A 16,255-nucleotide genomic window follows, 5' to 3' on the forward strand; every position below is an offset into this window, starting at 1 on the left:
CACAAAAATTTAGTTCATCTCTCTCTTCTCTTTTGAATCCATTTTGTGTGTGTGTGTGTGTGTGTGTGTCCATCTGTTTGACTGTCTGTCTTGCATTTTCCTGTGCTTTGAAATTACAATTACAGGATGGGAACAAAGGAACCTACCCCCTTCAAATATAACTTAACCTTTCCTCTTTCAAAACTTGTTGCCTACAACTTGTTACCTGCAAAAATGAAAACAGGATGCATGTGCATACTTCTTAAGTTATTAACACTACCTTTTCTCTGTTCAGAATTATTGGGTGTACGTGTCCCTCCACATGTAACATCCTGAGAAGGACACAACCGCATCTGCACATATTCCAACTGAGAATGCATAACTTGACTCTAATCATGAGGAGACATCCAGTGAAGCTAAATGGAAGAATATTCTTTTTTTTTTTAAAGGCACTATGTTCTTAAAAAATATCAGTGTCACGGAAGACAAAAGATGGCTATAAAAATATTCCAAATTAAAGAAAACTAAAGACTCCTGACAACTAAATGTGTTATACGACCCTAGACTAGATTCTGTACTGGAGGAGAAAAAGACTTTTATTTATAAAGGACATTTTGGTTCTGTTAACTAAGACGCTGAACTATGGATGCCCATACAGAGAAAAGCACAATAGCAATGTCAATGGACTCAAGCTGGTAACTGTACTATGGTTTGCTAACAGAACAGTCCTATTTGTAGGAAATACACACTGAAGTATTTGGCATAAAAGGGCCACAATGTGCGCAACCTTCCCCCAAATGGCTCAGAGAAAAGGAGCAGAGATGGGGAGCCGATGCCAGCAGATAAGAAAACAAATGGGGCGGCGTGGGAAGAATGAGTGCATCTGGAGGAAAGCTGCAGAGTGTTCTTTGTTCTGTTCTTATTCTTAGACATTTTCCGTAAATTTGAAATTATTTCCAAATAAACAGTTCAAAAATTAAAGAATGGATCTTAAGGTAAAATTTACTAGATACAGTCGTTTGTGTTTGTGTTTGGTTTTGGTTCTGATTTGTCTGTTTTGTTTTGTATTTATGAGAAAGGTATCCTTCCTACTTAGGAAAATGTATTTGTTCAGAAACATTAGTTTTCAAGAAAATCAAATGATACACGGTACTGCCTAAAGTCTGCTGAATTCAGACAGCACCCTCATGATGTCTATCCAACAGCGGCTCTCCAGCTTAAGCGTGCGTCAGAATCCCCTAAACAAGACTTGTTCAAATACAGATTGTCGGGCCCCTTTCCCAGAGTTTCTGACTCAGTAGATCTGGGGTGGGACCTGAGATGTTGCATTTCTAGCACGCTCCCAGGTGATGCCAATGCTACTCGTCTAGACTGTATGTGAGAATCGCTGCTATGAAGTACAGCCTGGATCCATTTTCTGGATTACTTCCTAAAGCTAGAAGAAATAGAACGGTCTTATACCTACAGAGCTGGTCTTTATTATACAGCTAAAATTTTGATGCATCTTCAATTCAAGAAACAATATAGATGTTGAAATAATACATCAACAGGTAGCCAGGTAATGATTTGCCAAAGATGCATCACTAACTTAGACATTTAGCCAGAAAGAAGGTGGATGGAAGGAGGATAGGGACTGTCCCTCAATATCCATTCACCCCTTCTTCTAGAGCAACAGAACCTCCCCTTTGGGCTGGGCACAGAATAACGATGACTTCTCCCTGCCTTCTGTGCAGCTGGATGTGACCAAGTGATAAGCCTCACTAAGGAGATGACACATCAGTGACACATGCAAATTCCAGAGCATGCTCTTCAAGAGAGGAGCAGAGCCTCTGTCCACACCCCAACTTAAAATGGCAGAGCACCTTTATCTTCCCTTCTAAGAGGGGAGGGATGTCTTAGCCTCCCCTTTTCCTTCTTCCTTCTGGCTAGAATATGGACCTAGCTAAGAATATGGTCTTAACTGCCATCCAGGACCTCAAAATGATCTTGAGAATAGAGGTCACAAATGATGGAGCATCAAACAGAAGGAGCCTGAGCCTTCACGGTGTTGCTTCTCACTAATCCTTGATCACTACCTCCAGACTCGTAAATGAGAGACAAGCAAACTTCTTTTTGGTTAAGCCATTGTCATTGGGGGGTTGCCTGTCACTCAAAGCTGATCTCAATCCTAACTAATATAGAAAAACTACATAATAACAACAAAAGGAACAATTCAGAACTTTTTAGAACACCAACCACCCTTCCTAGAGTCCAGCTAACTAACAGGGAAACCAATATTGGGAACAATTAAATGAAGCTAAACTGAGAAGATACCCTGGGTTGATGGAAAAGCCAGTTAAATATGCAGTTTAGTTTTCAGTTCTAAGGGATTCTGTGACTTTTATCAAAGTGGCAATAGTTCCATTCTCAAATAGTTTCTGAAGATAATGACTAACAAGACTTTTATTTTCTTTTTCTTTTGTTATCTTTTATTTTTTGTTTTCTTTTATCTTTTATTTTTTGTTTTCTTTTGACTAACAAGGCTTTTATAAATGATAGCTAGCTAGACAGATGAAGAGAAAGAGAGAAAGAAAGAAGGAGGAAGGGAGAGAGGGAGGGAGAGAGGAAGATATGTACGCACATATGTACACATAGACATACGTGTGTGCGTGTGTTCACATATGAATGCATGTATCAAGTAAAGTGTAATATTTCACTTCCAGAGGGAGAGGAATGATTAGACTGAGTCCCTCCAGAAAGAGTCAAAATATGAAGACAAGGCATAAAATAAGTCAACCACGGTGGAAGTCTCAACTCTTCTTCTTCCATTTTTTTTAAACTAAGTCATAACTAAAAAATACTACAGAATGAAATGAAGAGAGGACTGGGAAAACTTCAAAATAGTCCAGAAAACTAAGACCATACAAAGAATTATCTCCCTTGGTGAAACGGAGCAGGGAGAGGGTGCCAGGCCTTTGAGACAAGATAAGAAGGAAGGAACCACAGGAGGAGAAGAGACAGCCTTTCTCTAAGGCTAACACAGGTTTCTAAACACAGTAGCAACCCTATATATACAGGCAGGTAAGACATTTTGAATATCCAACTTCAAAACAGGCTACACGCCAACATTTGTTTTCTTAAGTCTATTTTTGTCTACTTTTGTAACTCAGAGGACACTTTCTATAGAAACAATGACATACGGATCCCTAGATTAAACTATCAAAGCCTGTTTGCTTTCCACTGCAGCATGTCTTCCTCTGAAACATAACAAGAAGCACTGCCAATGTAAGTATATTCAGTTCTAAACTTTGAAGCTCCTCTTACCCCAAATCTTGCTCAGTCTGTCTGATCATAGTCACCCCGCCTTAGACAACTGGACCTGTCACAGATACCAACATGGCCTCCACTGATGTCAACAGGCTTAAAATTCTTCAACATTCCTTTTAGTATATACGAACATAAAATAATCTCATTCTCAAAAACTACCCATGCTGAATTTTACTGAGAAGCAGAAAAATAAAAGTGAGCATTAAGATAGTTATATAATTTTAGTTGCAACTGGATGTTTTCTTTTATCCTTTAACATTAAGCTGTAGCAAAATAAGTGTTAATCATTCAAATATGGGGGAAATTGACCTCAAACAATAAACAAAGATATGGAATACCATCCACCGATGTATATTCTGAGGCAGGTGAATCAGAAGTAACTCAGTATCTGGCAGTTGAAAAGATTTCCATTTAACTAAACCCCCAGTGAAATCTGAGCTGGGTTATAGTAATGGGATCTGACACAAGCTACAGCGTGGAGTTCAGAATTCCATCAATATTTTTATGAGCAATTCCAGTTTGAAATGACAAGGTAATCCAAAATTAGAGCCTAGAGAGTGTTGAAAATTAAAAGAAAATGAAAAATATGAATCTGGAAGGAAGTTAATATTGCCAATCACAGATGAAGATGGCAGAATTATGCAAGAGAGGAAAACATTTTTCTATAGTTGGTCATTCCAGACAGGTCAGCTCATCACTCGGTAAGCAATGGCACCATGCTGGACTGCATAAAAGTGGGCCTAAGGAGAGTGCTCAGGTGTTCAGGTGGTTTTTTTTTTAATTGAAGTATTGTTGATTTACAATGTTGTGTTAGTTTCTAGTGTACAGCAGAGTGATTCAGTTACACACATATATACTTTTTTTTTTTCATTTTAGGTTATTATACGATGTTGAATACAGTTCCCTGTGATATACAGTAGGACTTTGTTGTTTATTTTATATATAGTAGTTAGTATCTGCAAATCCCTAACTCCTAATTTATCCCTCCCTCCACTGTTTCCCCTTTGGGAACCACAAGTTTGTTTTCTATGTCTGGGAGTCTGTTTCTGCTTTGTAAATAAGTTCATTTGCATCATTGCTTTTTAGATTCCACATATAAGTGATATCATATGATATTCGTCTTTCTCTGTCTGACTTACTTCATTCAGTATGATAATCTTTAGGTCTGTCCATGTTTCTGCAAATGGCATTACGTCATCCTTTTTATGGCTGAGTAGTATTCCATTGTGTGTGTGTGTACACACATATATATATATACACCACATCTTCTTTATCCAATCATCTGCTGATGGACATTTAGGTTGCTTCCATGTCTTGGCTTGTAAATAGCGCTGCTATAAACATTTGTTCAGGTGTTTTTAATCCCACCTCCCATTATGATTTAAGGATGCCCTTCCCATCACAAACTTGTATTCTTAAGTCAAGTCCATCAATTTTTGGCCTAGGGTCAGAAATATCAATGCCTTCCAAAATCCAAGGTATTTCTTCCTCATACTGGAAGATCAGGTTCAAAAGAACCTTGCACTGGGACAAGAAATGCCCACTAGAATGGGATTACACTCCGGAAATTCCCTAAAAGGAACTCCACCTCGATATGTCAAGGATGTTACTCAGCTGTGCATATGAGATGTTGCTGCCATGAGAATGAAAGGTGCTCCAAAGAACAAGGCATCCCTTGTGCTATACAAGAAGGGCCTTAAAGGGAAGGCCTTCTTTCTTGCTGGGCACCTGGAAGCAGCTTTGTATCTCTGCATAGATTACCAGAATCAGGATAATGAATTAAAGCTCCATTGCTCTGAAGAGCTTCTATTTGACAAAGCCATGCCCTCCAAGATAAACCCCAAGGATGAAAATGCTTCTCTTACCTTGTCTTTTAGTTTTTCCATCCAACTTCTCACTAAGGAAAATAAGAGAAAAAAAAATGTAAATAGCTATCTTCTTACTTATACTTCATTGTGTTAATTTGATAATTTACTTATATTTCACAGTATTAAGTTAATTTGATACAATGAAATTTCCATTGTATGAGATTTAGCGAAAGAGTCAACAGTATTAACATCAGTACAGTAACAGTCTTGTCTTTATCCTCATTTACTTAAAAATGCAAAAAAGAGCACAAACATATCCCTCATGTCATCATTAGATGAACAGAGAATATTTTGGTTTGCTAAACATTTTTCTGTTATTATTGACTGCTTTGGGGGAGGTCTGGGGAAAGAGAGAGGACATCGCCTTTAAAATATCAAGTTCACTTCTTATTGGACATTCTTTACTCCTCATCTTTCTCAGGTTTCTTCACTTGAACCATTGTCAGGGAACAGAGGCAGGAAGTTACACAAGGCAGGCCGGGGCTGCCCAGCTCTTGCTGAGCAGTGCGCACTTCAGGGTCTGCAGCTGCACAGTGCCTCTCACAGCTGCCCAGCTGTGCTGCTGCTGCGGAGAAGGACAGCCATGGACCACAGTATGTAAGTGGGAGGTTTGGGCTCGGACCCAATACGCTTCATTTATGGACACCGACATTTGAAGTTCATGTAATTTTCTTACATGGCAAACGTTTTTCTTTCAATTTTTTTCCAACCATATTAAAACCTGGAAACCATTCTTTGTTCCTGGGCCGTATAAGAACAAACAGCAGACTTGGGCCACGGGTCAGCTTGCTGAGCCCTGGCAGAGACATGTTTTACCCAAGAAGCTGGTGTCTCCATGTACAATCTGACTTTAGAAGTAACGTGTCTGACAGTAGTGATGACAGCTAACAGGTGTATGGCTTTCCTCCTTACAAAGTATGTTCACTTGTATTGCATCATTTGACAGGGAAACCAACGACAAACATGAGAGTCAGGTAAGATGACGCTCAGGGAAAAGAAACTGAGACAGTTAAGAGGCTTGCCCACGATTACCCAGGGAGTCGAGAGTCGCTGGAACTCCAACCACCACCTGATTAATGACCTACAGGAATAAGATTTCCCAACTACCCATTTCTTTTGATGAAATCACCATTCTCCTGCTCTCTCAGGCTGAAAAATGTGGAGATCCCTTTGGCTCCTCTATCTCCTTCAGTCCCTGGCTTCAATCTCTCATGTCAAAACCGTGGCAAGACCTCTCAGGTTTCTCCTCCCTCATCACTCCTTCTGTCTCAGCTGGGATTCAGGCAAAGATGGTGGTGTTCAGTCAGAATAAGATCAGAGTCAAGGGAAGGTCAAAGGAAGAAAGTGCAGGAACCTCAAGAACTAAGCCACAGATTACTGATTCTGAGAGTGGTCCCATGGAGAAGTGAGGACAGCCACTGATTTGCCAAGTGACTTTGGAGAAATTAGCAAACCTCTTGGACCCTCAGTTTCCTCGTCTGTGAAATGGAGATGGTAAAACCTGTCTTGCAAGATGGTTGTGAAGATTAGAAATAACATGTGCAAAATATCTAGTATAGAACTAGTGTAGAGAAACTAGAAAACAAAAGCAATAAATCTGGGACAGCAGTGGAGAAAGACAAGTCAAACACAAGTATTGTGTTAACATGTCTCAACTAAGCCCAAGACATAAAGTTAAATTCTAGCAAGAGACTGCTACCAATTCAGTCATTCATTCAACAATATGTATGATGCACAGTGAGGGACGGAGCAGGAGAGCCAGTTACTGGGGCACAGGGCCAACCTCTGAAGCAAGATGTTTGGAATCAGAGAATCAGCCAGGAATTACACAAAGAGCAAAGCAAAAGAGAGGTGGGAGCAGGAACACTGGTGTGAGCACCTTGTGAAGGAAAGGAACAGGGGCGGGAGAGGGGAGCTGACTACTTATGGATTACGGCACAAGGGTAGTTTGGAGAAGAGGCAAAGGAGGTCCAAATCACACCAGGGTCCGAGGCACTGACAGGCTTTTGAACTGTAGGAAATTCATCGCCAAGAGAAATGCTTTAACTTAGGCCTTCTCAAGGCAGGTCTCACTGGCAAACTGGCCAGATCTTAGGTTCCCAGAGTAAATTTCAGAGTCCTCCTTTGGGTGATTCTTAATGCAGTAATTCTCCACTGGAGGAGGGATGGCTCATCTGCATGGGATGTGCACATGTGCACTGGTGGTTTGAAAAAGCACGTTCAGTGAATCTAGTTCTGTAGTTTGTAATGGGAACTAAAGAAAGAAAGCTAGGTGAACTCTTCTTGGCTAGTGAGAGGGGTGATACACCGAAAACAGACAGTATTTGGGGGAACAAGGGTCTAAAAAATGTTGAGAAAAAACCTGCTATTCAGAGTACGGGAGCTTGGTAGTGTTTCCCAAACTAAGAACGTGAGACCTCTAAGGGTGACACCTTGTGCTTCCCAAGCGTCTGCCAGGGTCCTTAACATGGTATTGGTCAGGTGCTTAATAAGTATTTTTTCTCTTCTTTCAGCAAACAGATATTGCTTTTAAATGAGTTCACAACTTTCAAGGAAACATGATTTTCTTTCATGAGGTTTCTTTCTATAAACTGTTTCCAACAAAATGTTCAAAGACAGTGTAAAAATAAATTTAACACAATGGTGGTTTTGAAACTTAAGAAACAGAAATTAATAAGGGCATGCAAAAGCTACAAGAGAGAAAATCAGAAATTTTTTAAATAAAAAAAGATGATTCTTTATGAAGAGGAGAACCAATGACTGCAGTTTTTTTCCCCCCCAAATAGACAAAACATCACACTGTTAAAAGGGGATATAAATTGACACAACTTTTTGGAGGTGCCAGGAGAATTTACAACTGATATCAAAAGCTTTTTTAAAAAGTTTTTTTTTTTTTAATTCAAAGTTCCAGTTGTAGAAGAAATGTACCTTAAACAATTAAGCATGGATATGCATTAAAATTTTTATTTAAATGCTGGTCACTGCCACATTATTTACAATAGAAAAGAACATGAAAACAGCATCAATATTCAGCAATAGAAGAATGGTTTAAACACTTTAAAGAAAACAAAACCTTAGGCTACATCTACAGAGAGGACTATTATACAAAAATTAAAATTATTTAAAGAAAAATATTTCATGGCATGGTGTTGTTCTCATTATGTATTGTAAATGAAAAAAATGGGAGCCCAAGTTTGTGCATAAAAATAGCATGTGTATAATTGAAATGATGTACATCAAAAGGTTAACCGACAATACTGTCTCACCTCCTCACTCCCTTGCTGTGCTTCCTAGGGCTACATCCCAGATTAATTCCTCATGCCACAATCTAGCTTTTAGGGAGACTGCAAAGTAAGACACTGGTCTTAAGTCTGTCACTCTATGGGCAGGCCTGCCCTCTGGCACACGGAGTTTATTTATTTTGCACATTAAAAAAAATCTCGGGGGGAGGGTATAGCTCAGTGGTTGAGTGTGGGCTTAGCATGACGAGGTCCTGGGTTCAACCTCGATACCTCCATTAAAAATAAATAAATAAAAACCTAATTAACCCCCCAAAGAAAAGCAAACAATAAATAAAAAATAAAACTTTAAAAAAAGAATGTTCTAAAAAAAAAACCTCTCAGAATAAACAGAAGTAAAAAGCAGCAGAGACAGGCAAACTGGCCAAGTTCAAGGCAGAGGCCTCTCCACTTATTCAAATTAATTCTAACTGAAGGACCTCAGGCTGCCTGAATTGATAAAATATTCCCTTTCGAAACAGCATTGTGCAAGATGTACTGCAGGGCTAGTCCCACTCAGCTCACATTCAGTTTTGACTGTTACAAATACAGCCTCTTTAATAATCAAATTTTCAACCTCATTTACATCTTTCAGTAAAGTGGGAAACTTGATTTTTATCTCAATGAAAAGAGAAATGTATGTTCCACCTATTAAAAAGTGAAACAACAATACATCTAGCCCTTTGTTCAAAGCACATGTGACTGAACTTCAATCACAGTGCTTCTGCTGTGCCAAGAAATAAATGGAGACGAGCGCTTTCTCTTCCTTGTTATTTAACCGTAAGTGCCTTTTCTAGCCCAAGAAACAGGTTTTTTTCCAACTTAGGTAACACACTGAAGAATAATAAAACTTCCCAAGGTTTAAATGTTGTCTGCATGTTTTTTCAAAGAACCTTGAGATTTTTCCAGGTACAGATTATTCTCTAATGATGCTAAATTTACCTGCTTTAAAATCACACTGAAATCCTATCTATAATTATTTGCTCCTCACATAATCATAGAACAGCAAGGTTCTGATGAACAGAATGACCTACTTCTTCATGTGGGCCAAGTGAGCAGTAATCATGCATCTAGGAAGCAATTAATTCTGAAGGCTCTGCCCTGACATTTACAAAGAAGGGTACAGAGAGCCCAGATACCCTAATCTCTACTTTTAAGTAATATTAAGAATGTCTTTAGTTGACTTCAAACTTAGGAATGACACTAGATACCAACTGGGAAGCTGCAAAGAAAACATCTTAGAATCAATCATCTTAGATCCCCTCTTGCCGGGATCATATATTAATCATAACCATACAGATAAACTCTAAACTCTATGATGAAAAGGCTGTTATGGACTTCAACCACACGGCCACACCTGGGGCATAAATGAAGAAGGAAATATCCCTCCATGTGTGCTTCTTTCTCTGCCCCCAAAAAGAAGCATGCTATACAATATTGCTCAACAAAGGAAAATACAACTTGTCTACACCCCTCTTCTACACCTGATTGTGAGGGTAAACAACAACAACAACAACAACAAACTCATGCATTTTGCCCATGACATCCTTGAAAGTTCTGCTGAGCACAGAGGTTTCTGATCTATGGTTTTACTACCCAGCAGCATCAAGGCCACACTCAGGGTACTTGAAATTCTCCCCAACTCACTCTTATGGGTCTCTCTTCACATCTGCACTCCCTGATTTTCAAATCCTTGATGGAAAAGAACACAGTATGGTCCTCATACTTTATTTTTAATAGAAAGTTCACTGCTTCCTGAAGTGCTGTATCATCTGGCTTCCAGTGCAAAGCCATGTTTGTGTGCATTGCCTGTCCCACCCACTAAATCGGAAATTTGCCACCTCCAAACGCACGCGAGGACATAGCAGCCATGAAGTCCATCGGGCTTACCCACACTCTACTCTCAGTGTTATATAAAGTGAAAGACCGCTGCAGCTTCAAGACAAGGTCCCCGCACACCCCTCTCCTTTATATAAATTTTGGGACTTCCACTGCTAAAAAGCCATTGCTTGATCAAAGAGTGAGGCACAGAGAAGACTGGCTTAGAGAGCAGGTAAACTCTGGAGTCTCCTGTTTGCTGATGACCCTTATGTAAACTTTCTGATGCGATTCTACCTGACCGACGTGAAGCTCCCGCTCCCCTAGTGCCGTGGCTCAGCAGACAGGAGAAATCAGTTAAAAGCAGAGCACTGAATGTGTGCTAAAGTGGTTCTCAAGGCGGCTTCAGGGCTGTGGCTCCAAGAGCCCCATTTTCTGGTTCGTAGTGCAACACTTCTCACAATAACGGACAAATACCAAGGTGTGCTCTCAAGAGAAATTAAGGCAAACCTTTGGCTAAGAGCGCCTGAGCACTGCAGTTAATACGCTCAGAGGCGAGCTTTTCTGCCATCTAAATGGATTACTTGAAAAGCAAGCTTCCCTGAGCGCCTGATCCTTAGGAAAAAACTTAAAGGCCTCACCGGACCACTGTAAGACAGCAGGTGAACCAGCTCTGTCCCCACCTCTCCCTTTTTAAATCCCTTAAGCAAACTTGGCACATGCTCCCTGGGAGCAGCTGTGCAATGATACAGGGAAATCTTTTATTAAAGCAGGAGAGCCCATCTCAGCATCCTTATGCTTTAATCAGTTCAAACATACTTCTATTTTGCCAAGTTCTTGAGATGCTCGCCCTCCCATCTGTTATGTCTACTTACTTACCCTTGTGCTGGGATATGTCCTTGTGTGATCTGTCATTTCTCAGGGGAACTGATTTCTCAGGGAAGGTTATTTTCCCCTAGGAATCTTGCACAGCCTGCACTGCAGAAGTGTCACCTCAGATGAGCAGTTTCTGTTTGCTTGTGCTGAGCACACCAGGGGTTCACCCACCTGGCGCAGGGCTGTGCATTCATTTCCGAGTTGTGGCTTCTCGCATGATGAAGGCAGGCCTGGGGCTTTGGTGTCTTCTTTCTCTGCCACTCTGAGCCCCTTTCCGTTTTCTTGGCTTGTGGTGGGTATTTTTCTAGACCCCCTTTCACCAAGGAGGCAGCTTTTCCAGGATGCCTTCTTATGCAGGGTTTTGGCTCCTGCTCCCTGCCCTACACCAGCCCTGCACCAGTCCAAGGTCATGTCTCTTGACCCCATGTTGGTGTTAAACTCCACCCTTCATCCCAGCATCTGTGTGTGGTCCAGAGCTCCCGTAAGACACCACAGCCTCAGCCCAGGAGGCTACCGCTCCAGCCTCAAAGTTGCTGCCTCTGACAACAGCATCCTTTCAAGCTCAGTTGCATACTTTATGTTTTTGTTTTAATTTATGCAGAATTTCTCAGTTTTTAACAGGAGGTAGAAATCCATACTCACTCAGTCCATTCTGCCGCTGGAACTGGAAATGCAGACTCGACATCTAACCGGGTGCTTTTCCTTTTTTATTTATGGAGGTAAAATTTACAAAACTTACAATCGACCATTTTAAGGTGTGTAATCCAGTGACATTTAGCACATTCACAGTGTTTTCTCACCCTTACCTCTATCTCATCCCAAATTAGGTTTTATTGCCCCAAAAGGAAACCCCGTGCCCATTAAGCAGTCACTCTCCATTCTCCCCTCCCAACAGCCCCCGGCAACTACTAACCTGCTTCCTGTGTTTACAGATTGACCTATTCTAGATACTTCATGTCAGGGGGAGCACACAGTATCTCACCTTTCCTGTCTTCTTTCACTTAGCCTAATGTTTTCAAGGTTTATCCATGTTGTGGCATGTGTACTAATGGCCAAGAAGCACATGAAAAGATGCTGAACATTACTGATCATTAAGAAAATGCAAATCATAGTCACAGTGATGCACCACTTCACTCACTAGGAAGGCCATAAGGGAAACAAAACAAAAATAAAACACAGAATAACAGTGTTGGCAAGGATGTGGAGAAACTGAAACCTCACACACGGCTGTTAGAAACGTAAAGTGTGCAGCCACTGTGGAAAACAATTTGGCGGTTCCTCAAAAAGTTAAATGTAAAATTACCATATGACTCAGTAATCCCACACACACACATATATATATACCCAAAAGAACTGAAAACAGGCCCTCAAGCAAATATTTGTCCACTGATGTTCACAACAGCCAAAAGGTGGAAACAATCCAAATGTCCATCAGCTGATGAAACTAGAAACAAAGTGTGGTATATCCATACAATGGAATATGACTCAGTCACAGAGAGAAAAGAAATACTGATGCTTGCTACAACATAGATGAACCCTAGAAACATTATGCTAAGTAAAAGAAGTGATGGAAGATGAGGTAAAGAAGCTCTGTGGGTCCTCGGGAAGTGGGGTAGATGCCGTAGGGAGGGGAAGAGGTAGAACTATATTCCATCCACACAAATCAACCCATCAGGCCTCAGACCCCACAGGATCCAGCCTGCTACACTCCCTTCTAGAGCAAACACCCAACATTACACTCAAGCCAGCCCACCTAGAAGACTGGATCATACGACTCTCCTCTTATTAAAATAATTTCCCACTTAAATGATTTACTTCTCTGGAGTAATCATAAAATGCACAAAGTCAATTGCTAGGCAAGAAACAGAGGAATCAGAAGCAAAGTCTTACCTAGGCTTTTTATTTGATATGTTTTCATTTAATTAGAAGAAGAATCTGGCATTTACTGAGTATTTAATAGGTATCAGGTACTGTGTCAGAAAATATCTATAAAGCCTTGTATATTTATGAAATAAAATGAAGACTGCAGATATGCTTAAAAGGGAGGAAGAGAAATTTAATTGTATTTTTTCAGCAGACATAATTAAATCCCAAAGCTCTGAGCATCAATTAGACACTAGAAATAAAATCTGATTATCCCAGAGACTCATTTCCATACTTTTATGATTTGCCTAACTATGCATGGCCCCAAATTAGCCATCAACCAAAAATGGATTTGTTTTCACCTAGTAACAAACAAACCTTGAACTCATTTACGAGTTTCTTATGAAGGAACAACCAGAGAACTTTCGTTTAATTGGCAATATAACTATCTACATTATTAATGATAAGTTTATTTTCTTCTTAAAGTAGAAGTCTAAAGGCCATCAACGTGGCAGCAAGTAACAAATGTGCACTGAGAGAGCCTGACCAAACAATATCCACTTTCTCTGTGGTCCAACATTATGGGGAAATAGTTTTCCAAGATTTGTGTGAGGTTTTACGTTCACACGGAGACATCCACAATAGGTATCAGAGAGAACTATAGCTACTATAAACATCTTAACTCTAAGAAAGATGCTTCCTGGAGAATGTCATTCTAAGTGAAGTAAGCCAGAAAGAGAAAGAAAAATACCATATGAGATCACTCATATGTGGAATCTAAAAAAAAAAACACAAACAAAGCATAAATACAAAACAGAAATAGATTCAGACCTAGAATACAAACTTGTGGTTGCCAAGGGGGCAGAGGGTGGGAAGGGATAGACTGGGATTTCAAAATTGTAGAATAGATAAACAAGATTATACTGTATAGCACAGGGAAATATATACAAGATCTTATAGTAGCTCATGGAGAAAAAAATGTGACAATGAATATATATATGTTCATGTATAACTGAAAAATTGTGCTCTATACTAGAATTTGATACAACATTGTAAAATGATTATAAATCAATAAAAAATGTTTAAAAGAAAAAGAAAGATTCTTCCACAACTGTAATGCAGTTTGCAGTAGACTAACAAAGGAAAATTCAAGACCCACTCATTCACACAGAGCCAAAAATAAATCAAACAAGAATAACTTGATCATCTTGCTCAACATTGTTTTCTCCCAACATATGCTTCCTCAGAGGCCACCATCTTTGTTCACCTTAGTGCCTCAAGGGCCTCCCTTGTTTCTTTCCAACCAATACTTTTGAAAGGAAACCTGATCACATCATTCCCTACTTAAAACTCCTTCAGAGCTTCCTCTTGCCTTTGGGAAAAAGTCTAAACGTCTTCCCGTGGCTTACAAGGTCTGCGTGATTTCAGTTCTTGTGAGTTAAGTGTGCCTCACCTCCAAATCTGCCACTTACTCTAACCTCTGTCTCCACCTCCTCTTCTCCCAACTCCCTCCCATCATTCTTCAGGCTCAGCCTACAGCGCACTTTCTCCCCTCTCTTGGGACACCAGAGCATCCTGCGGTTCCCATATCATTAACACCACGTGCCACACAGTCATCCAACCATAATCATTCTTCTTTAATGGCTGTCTTTCCTGTTAGTGGATGAAACCCTCTGAGGGAGGGAATGCCCGTCTTGCTGACTGCTGCAGCTCCACCACCACACGGGTCCCGGCACACGAGGGACACTGTGGAATTAGCGAATCATCTTCCATGAGAATGTATTCTCATGACGATTGGGGCTACTGTTCTCACACATTTGAAGCCACGTAAAGGATAACTGGGCTTATGTAATTAAAATGGTTCCACTGAATACTAACTGCAGGAGGGGTTCTTAACCATTTTTGTGCAATGGATTTCCATCTGTCAGACAAAGATTATGGACCCCTTCTTGGAAGAATGTTTATAAATGCATAAAATAAGGCATATAAAATTCTAAAGAAACAATTATATTTATTTTTTTCTACTTCTTTTAGGGGGGATTAGGTTTGTTTATTTATTTATGGAGTCACTGGGGATTGAACCCAAGACTTCCTGCATGCTAAGCACGCACTCTACCACTGAGCTACAGCACCCCCCCACACAATTATATTTAAATCCCACTACCAAATTATTTTTAAAATTTGTGATACAATAGTAAGTATGTCTTTTTACTCTCTCATTAAATAAGAAGATCGAGTGACAAGTCTAATAGCTGCTACTGTCATTTCAAAGTAATGATGAGCATAAATGACATATTGAGATATCTGTAATTATCTGTAATAGTCATTGGTGAGAAAGACACAGTTACTGCTAATACTACTATGGCTACTGGCTCCACTCATAATTAGACAAAATACTAAAATTCAGTTAGTGAAAATAAGGATATCATTTTCACCATCCCAGTTCATGGACCCCTAGGGAGATTCCCGTGAAAGCCATGGGTGTATATGCTTACCTCTCCTGCTACGGGGAAGAATGGGCTACCCGCCCCCAGTCCCTGGGTCCACAGCCACAGGTGTGCAGTGTGCGCGTGTCCCTGGGCTGCTGTCAGACACTGGCCGGGCACACTGGGTGCCAGTGCAGGCTCAGGCCTGTGGGGCGGAGGGGCCCTCTAGCCGGCAACTTTGCTCCAGAACTCACCACCAGCCTGGCCAAAACATTCTCAGAACTGAGCTGCCATCTGAGTCCTTTCCTACCCAGTCCTCCTTTCCTCTACCTCTCCTCTCCCAGACCTGCACTGCAGTCTGAAAGCTCTGCCAGCCACCTCCTGCTCCCCACCTTTACCCTTCCCAGGGGGGCTCCCAGTAAATCTCTTGTACACATAATCCCATCTTGACTGCTTCTCGGAAGACCTGAACTAACACAGTCCCTTTTAATCTAAGAAAAAAGAAAGGCCTATTTAACCGATTTTATTCAGACCTGATTATTCTGAAGATATTTGGACACACTGCATTTATAACACTTTACCAGTATCTACTACCTGATTTCAGAAAAGGGCTTTACAGAGAACTTTTTTTTTTTTTTTTAACATTTCCCATTAACTCTTTGGCATCTAAAGGAAGAGTCATAAAGGGTTGAAGCCACAGACTAGCCTCCCTGAACAAATGACAATGGCTCATTAAGGAGCCTGGAACAAGAAGAAGAGGGCTGAGACCCCTAGCCAGCACAAAGACTTTGTTTAAACAATATGATTTGAAGTAAACACAATGGCAACCCCTCAGAATATC

At 40.5% G+C, this 16,255-nt stretch overlaps 1 protein-coding gene across 3 annotated transcripts in view; it reads right to left on the reverse strand.

The window, feature by feature from the left end:
- Window positions 1–16,255, reverse strand: part of ARMH4 (armadillo like helical domain containing 4) — a 116,847-nt gene that overhangs the window by 10,914 nt on the left and 89,678 nt on the right. For all 3 annotated transcript variants that reach the window (XM_031453780.2, XM_031453781.2, XM_064485983.1), the window contains exon 6: window positions 5,151–5,182. In XM_031453780.2, the coding sequence (XP_031309640.2) occupies window positions 5,151–5,182 (32 nt within the window). The remainder of the gene's footprint in view (window positions 1–5,150; window positions 5,183–16,255) is intronic.

Source organism: Camelus dromedarius, chromosome 5, assembly GCF_036321535.1.
Source record: "Camelus dromedarius isolate mCamDro1 chromosome 5, mCamDro1.pat, whole genome shotgun sequence".
NCBI classification, from domain to species: domain Eukaryota; kingdom Metazoa; phylum Chordata; class Mammalia; order Artiodactyla; family Camelidae; genus Camelus; species Camelus dromedarius.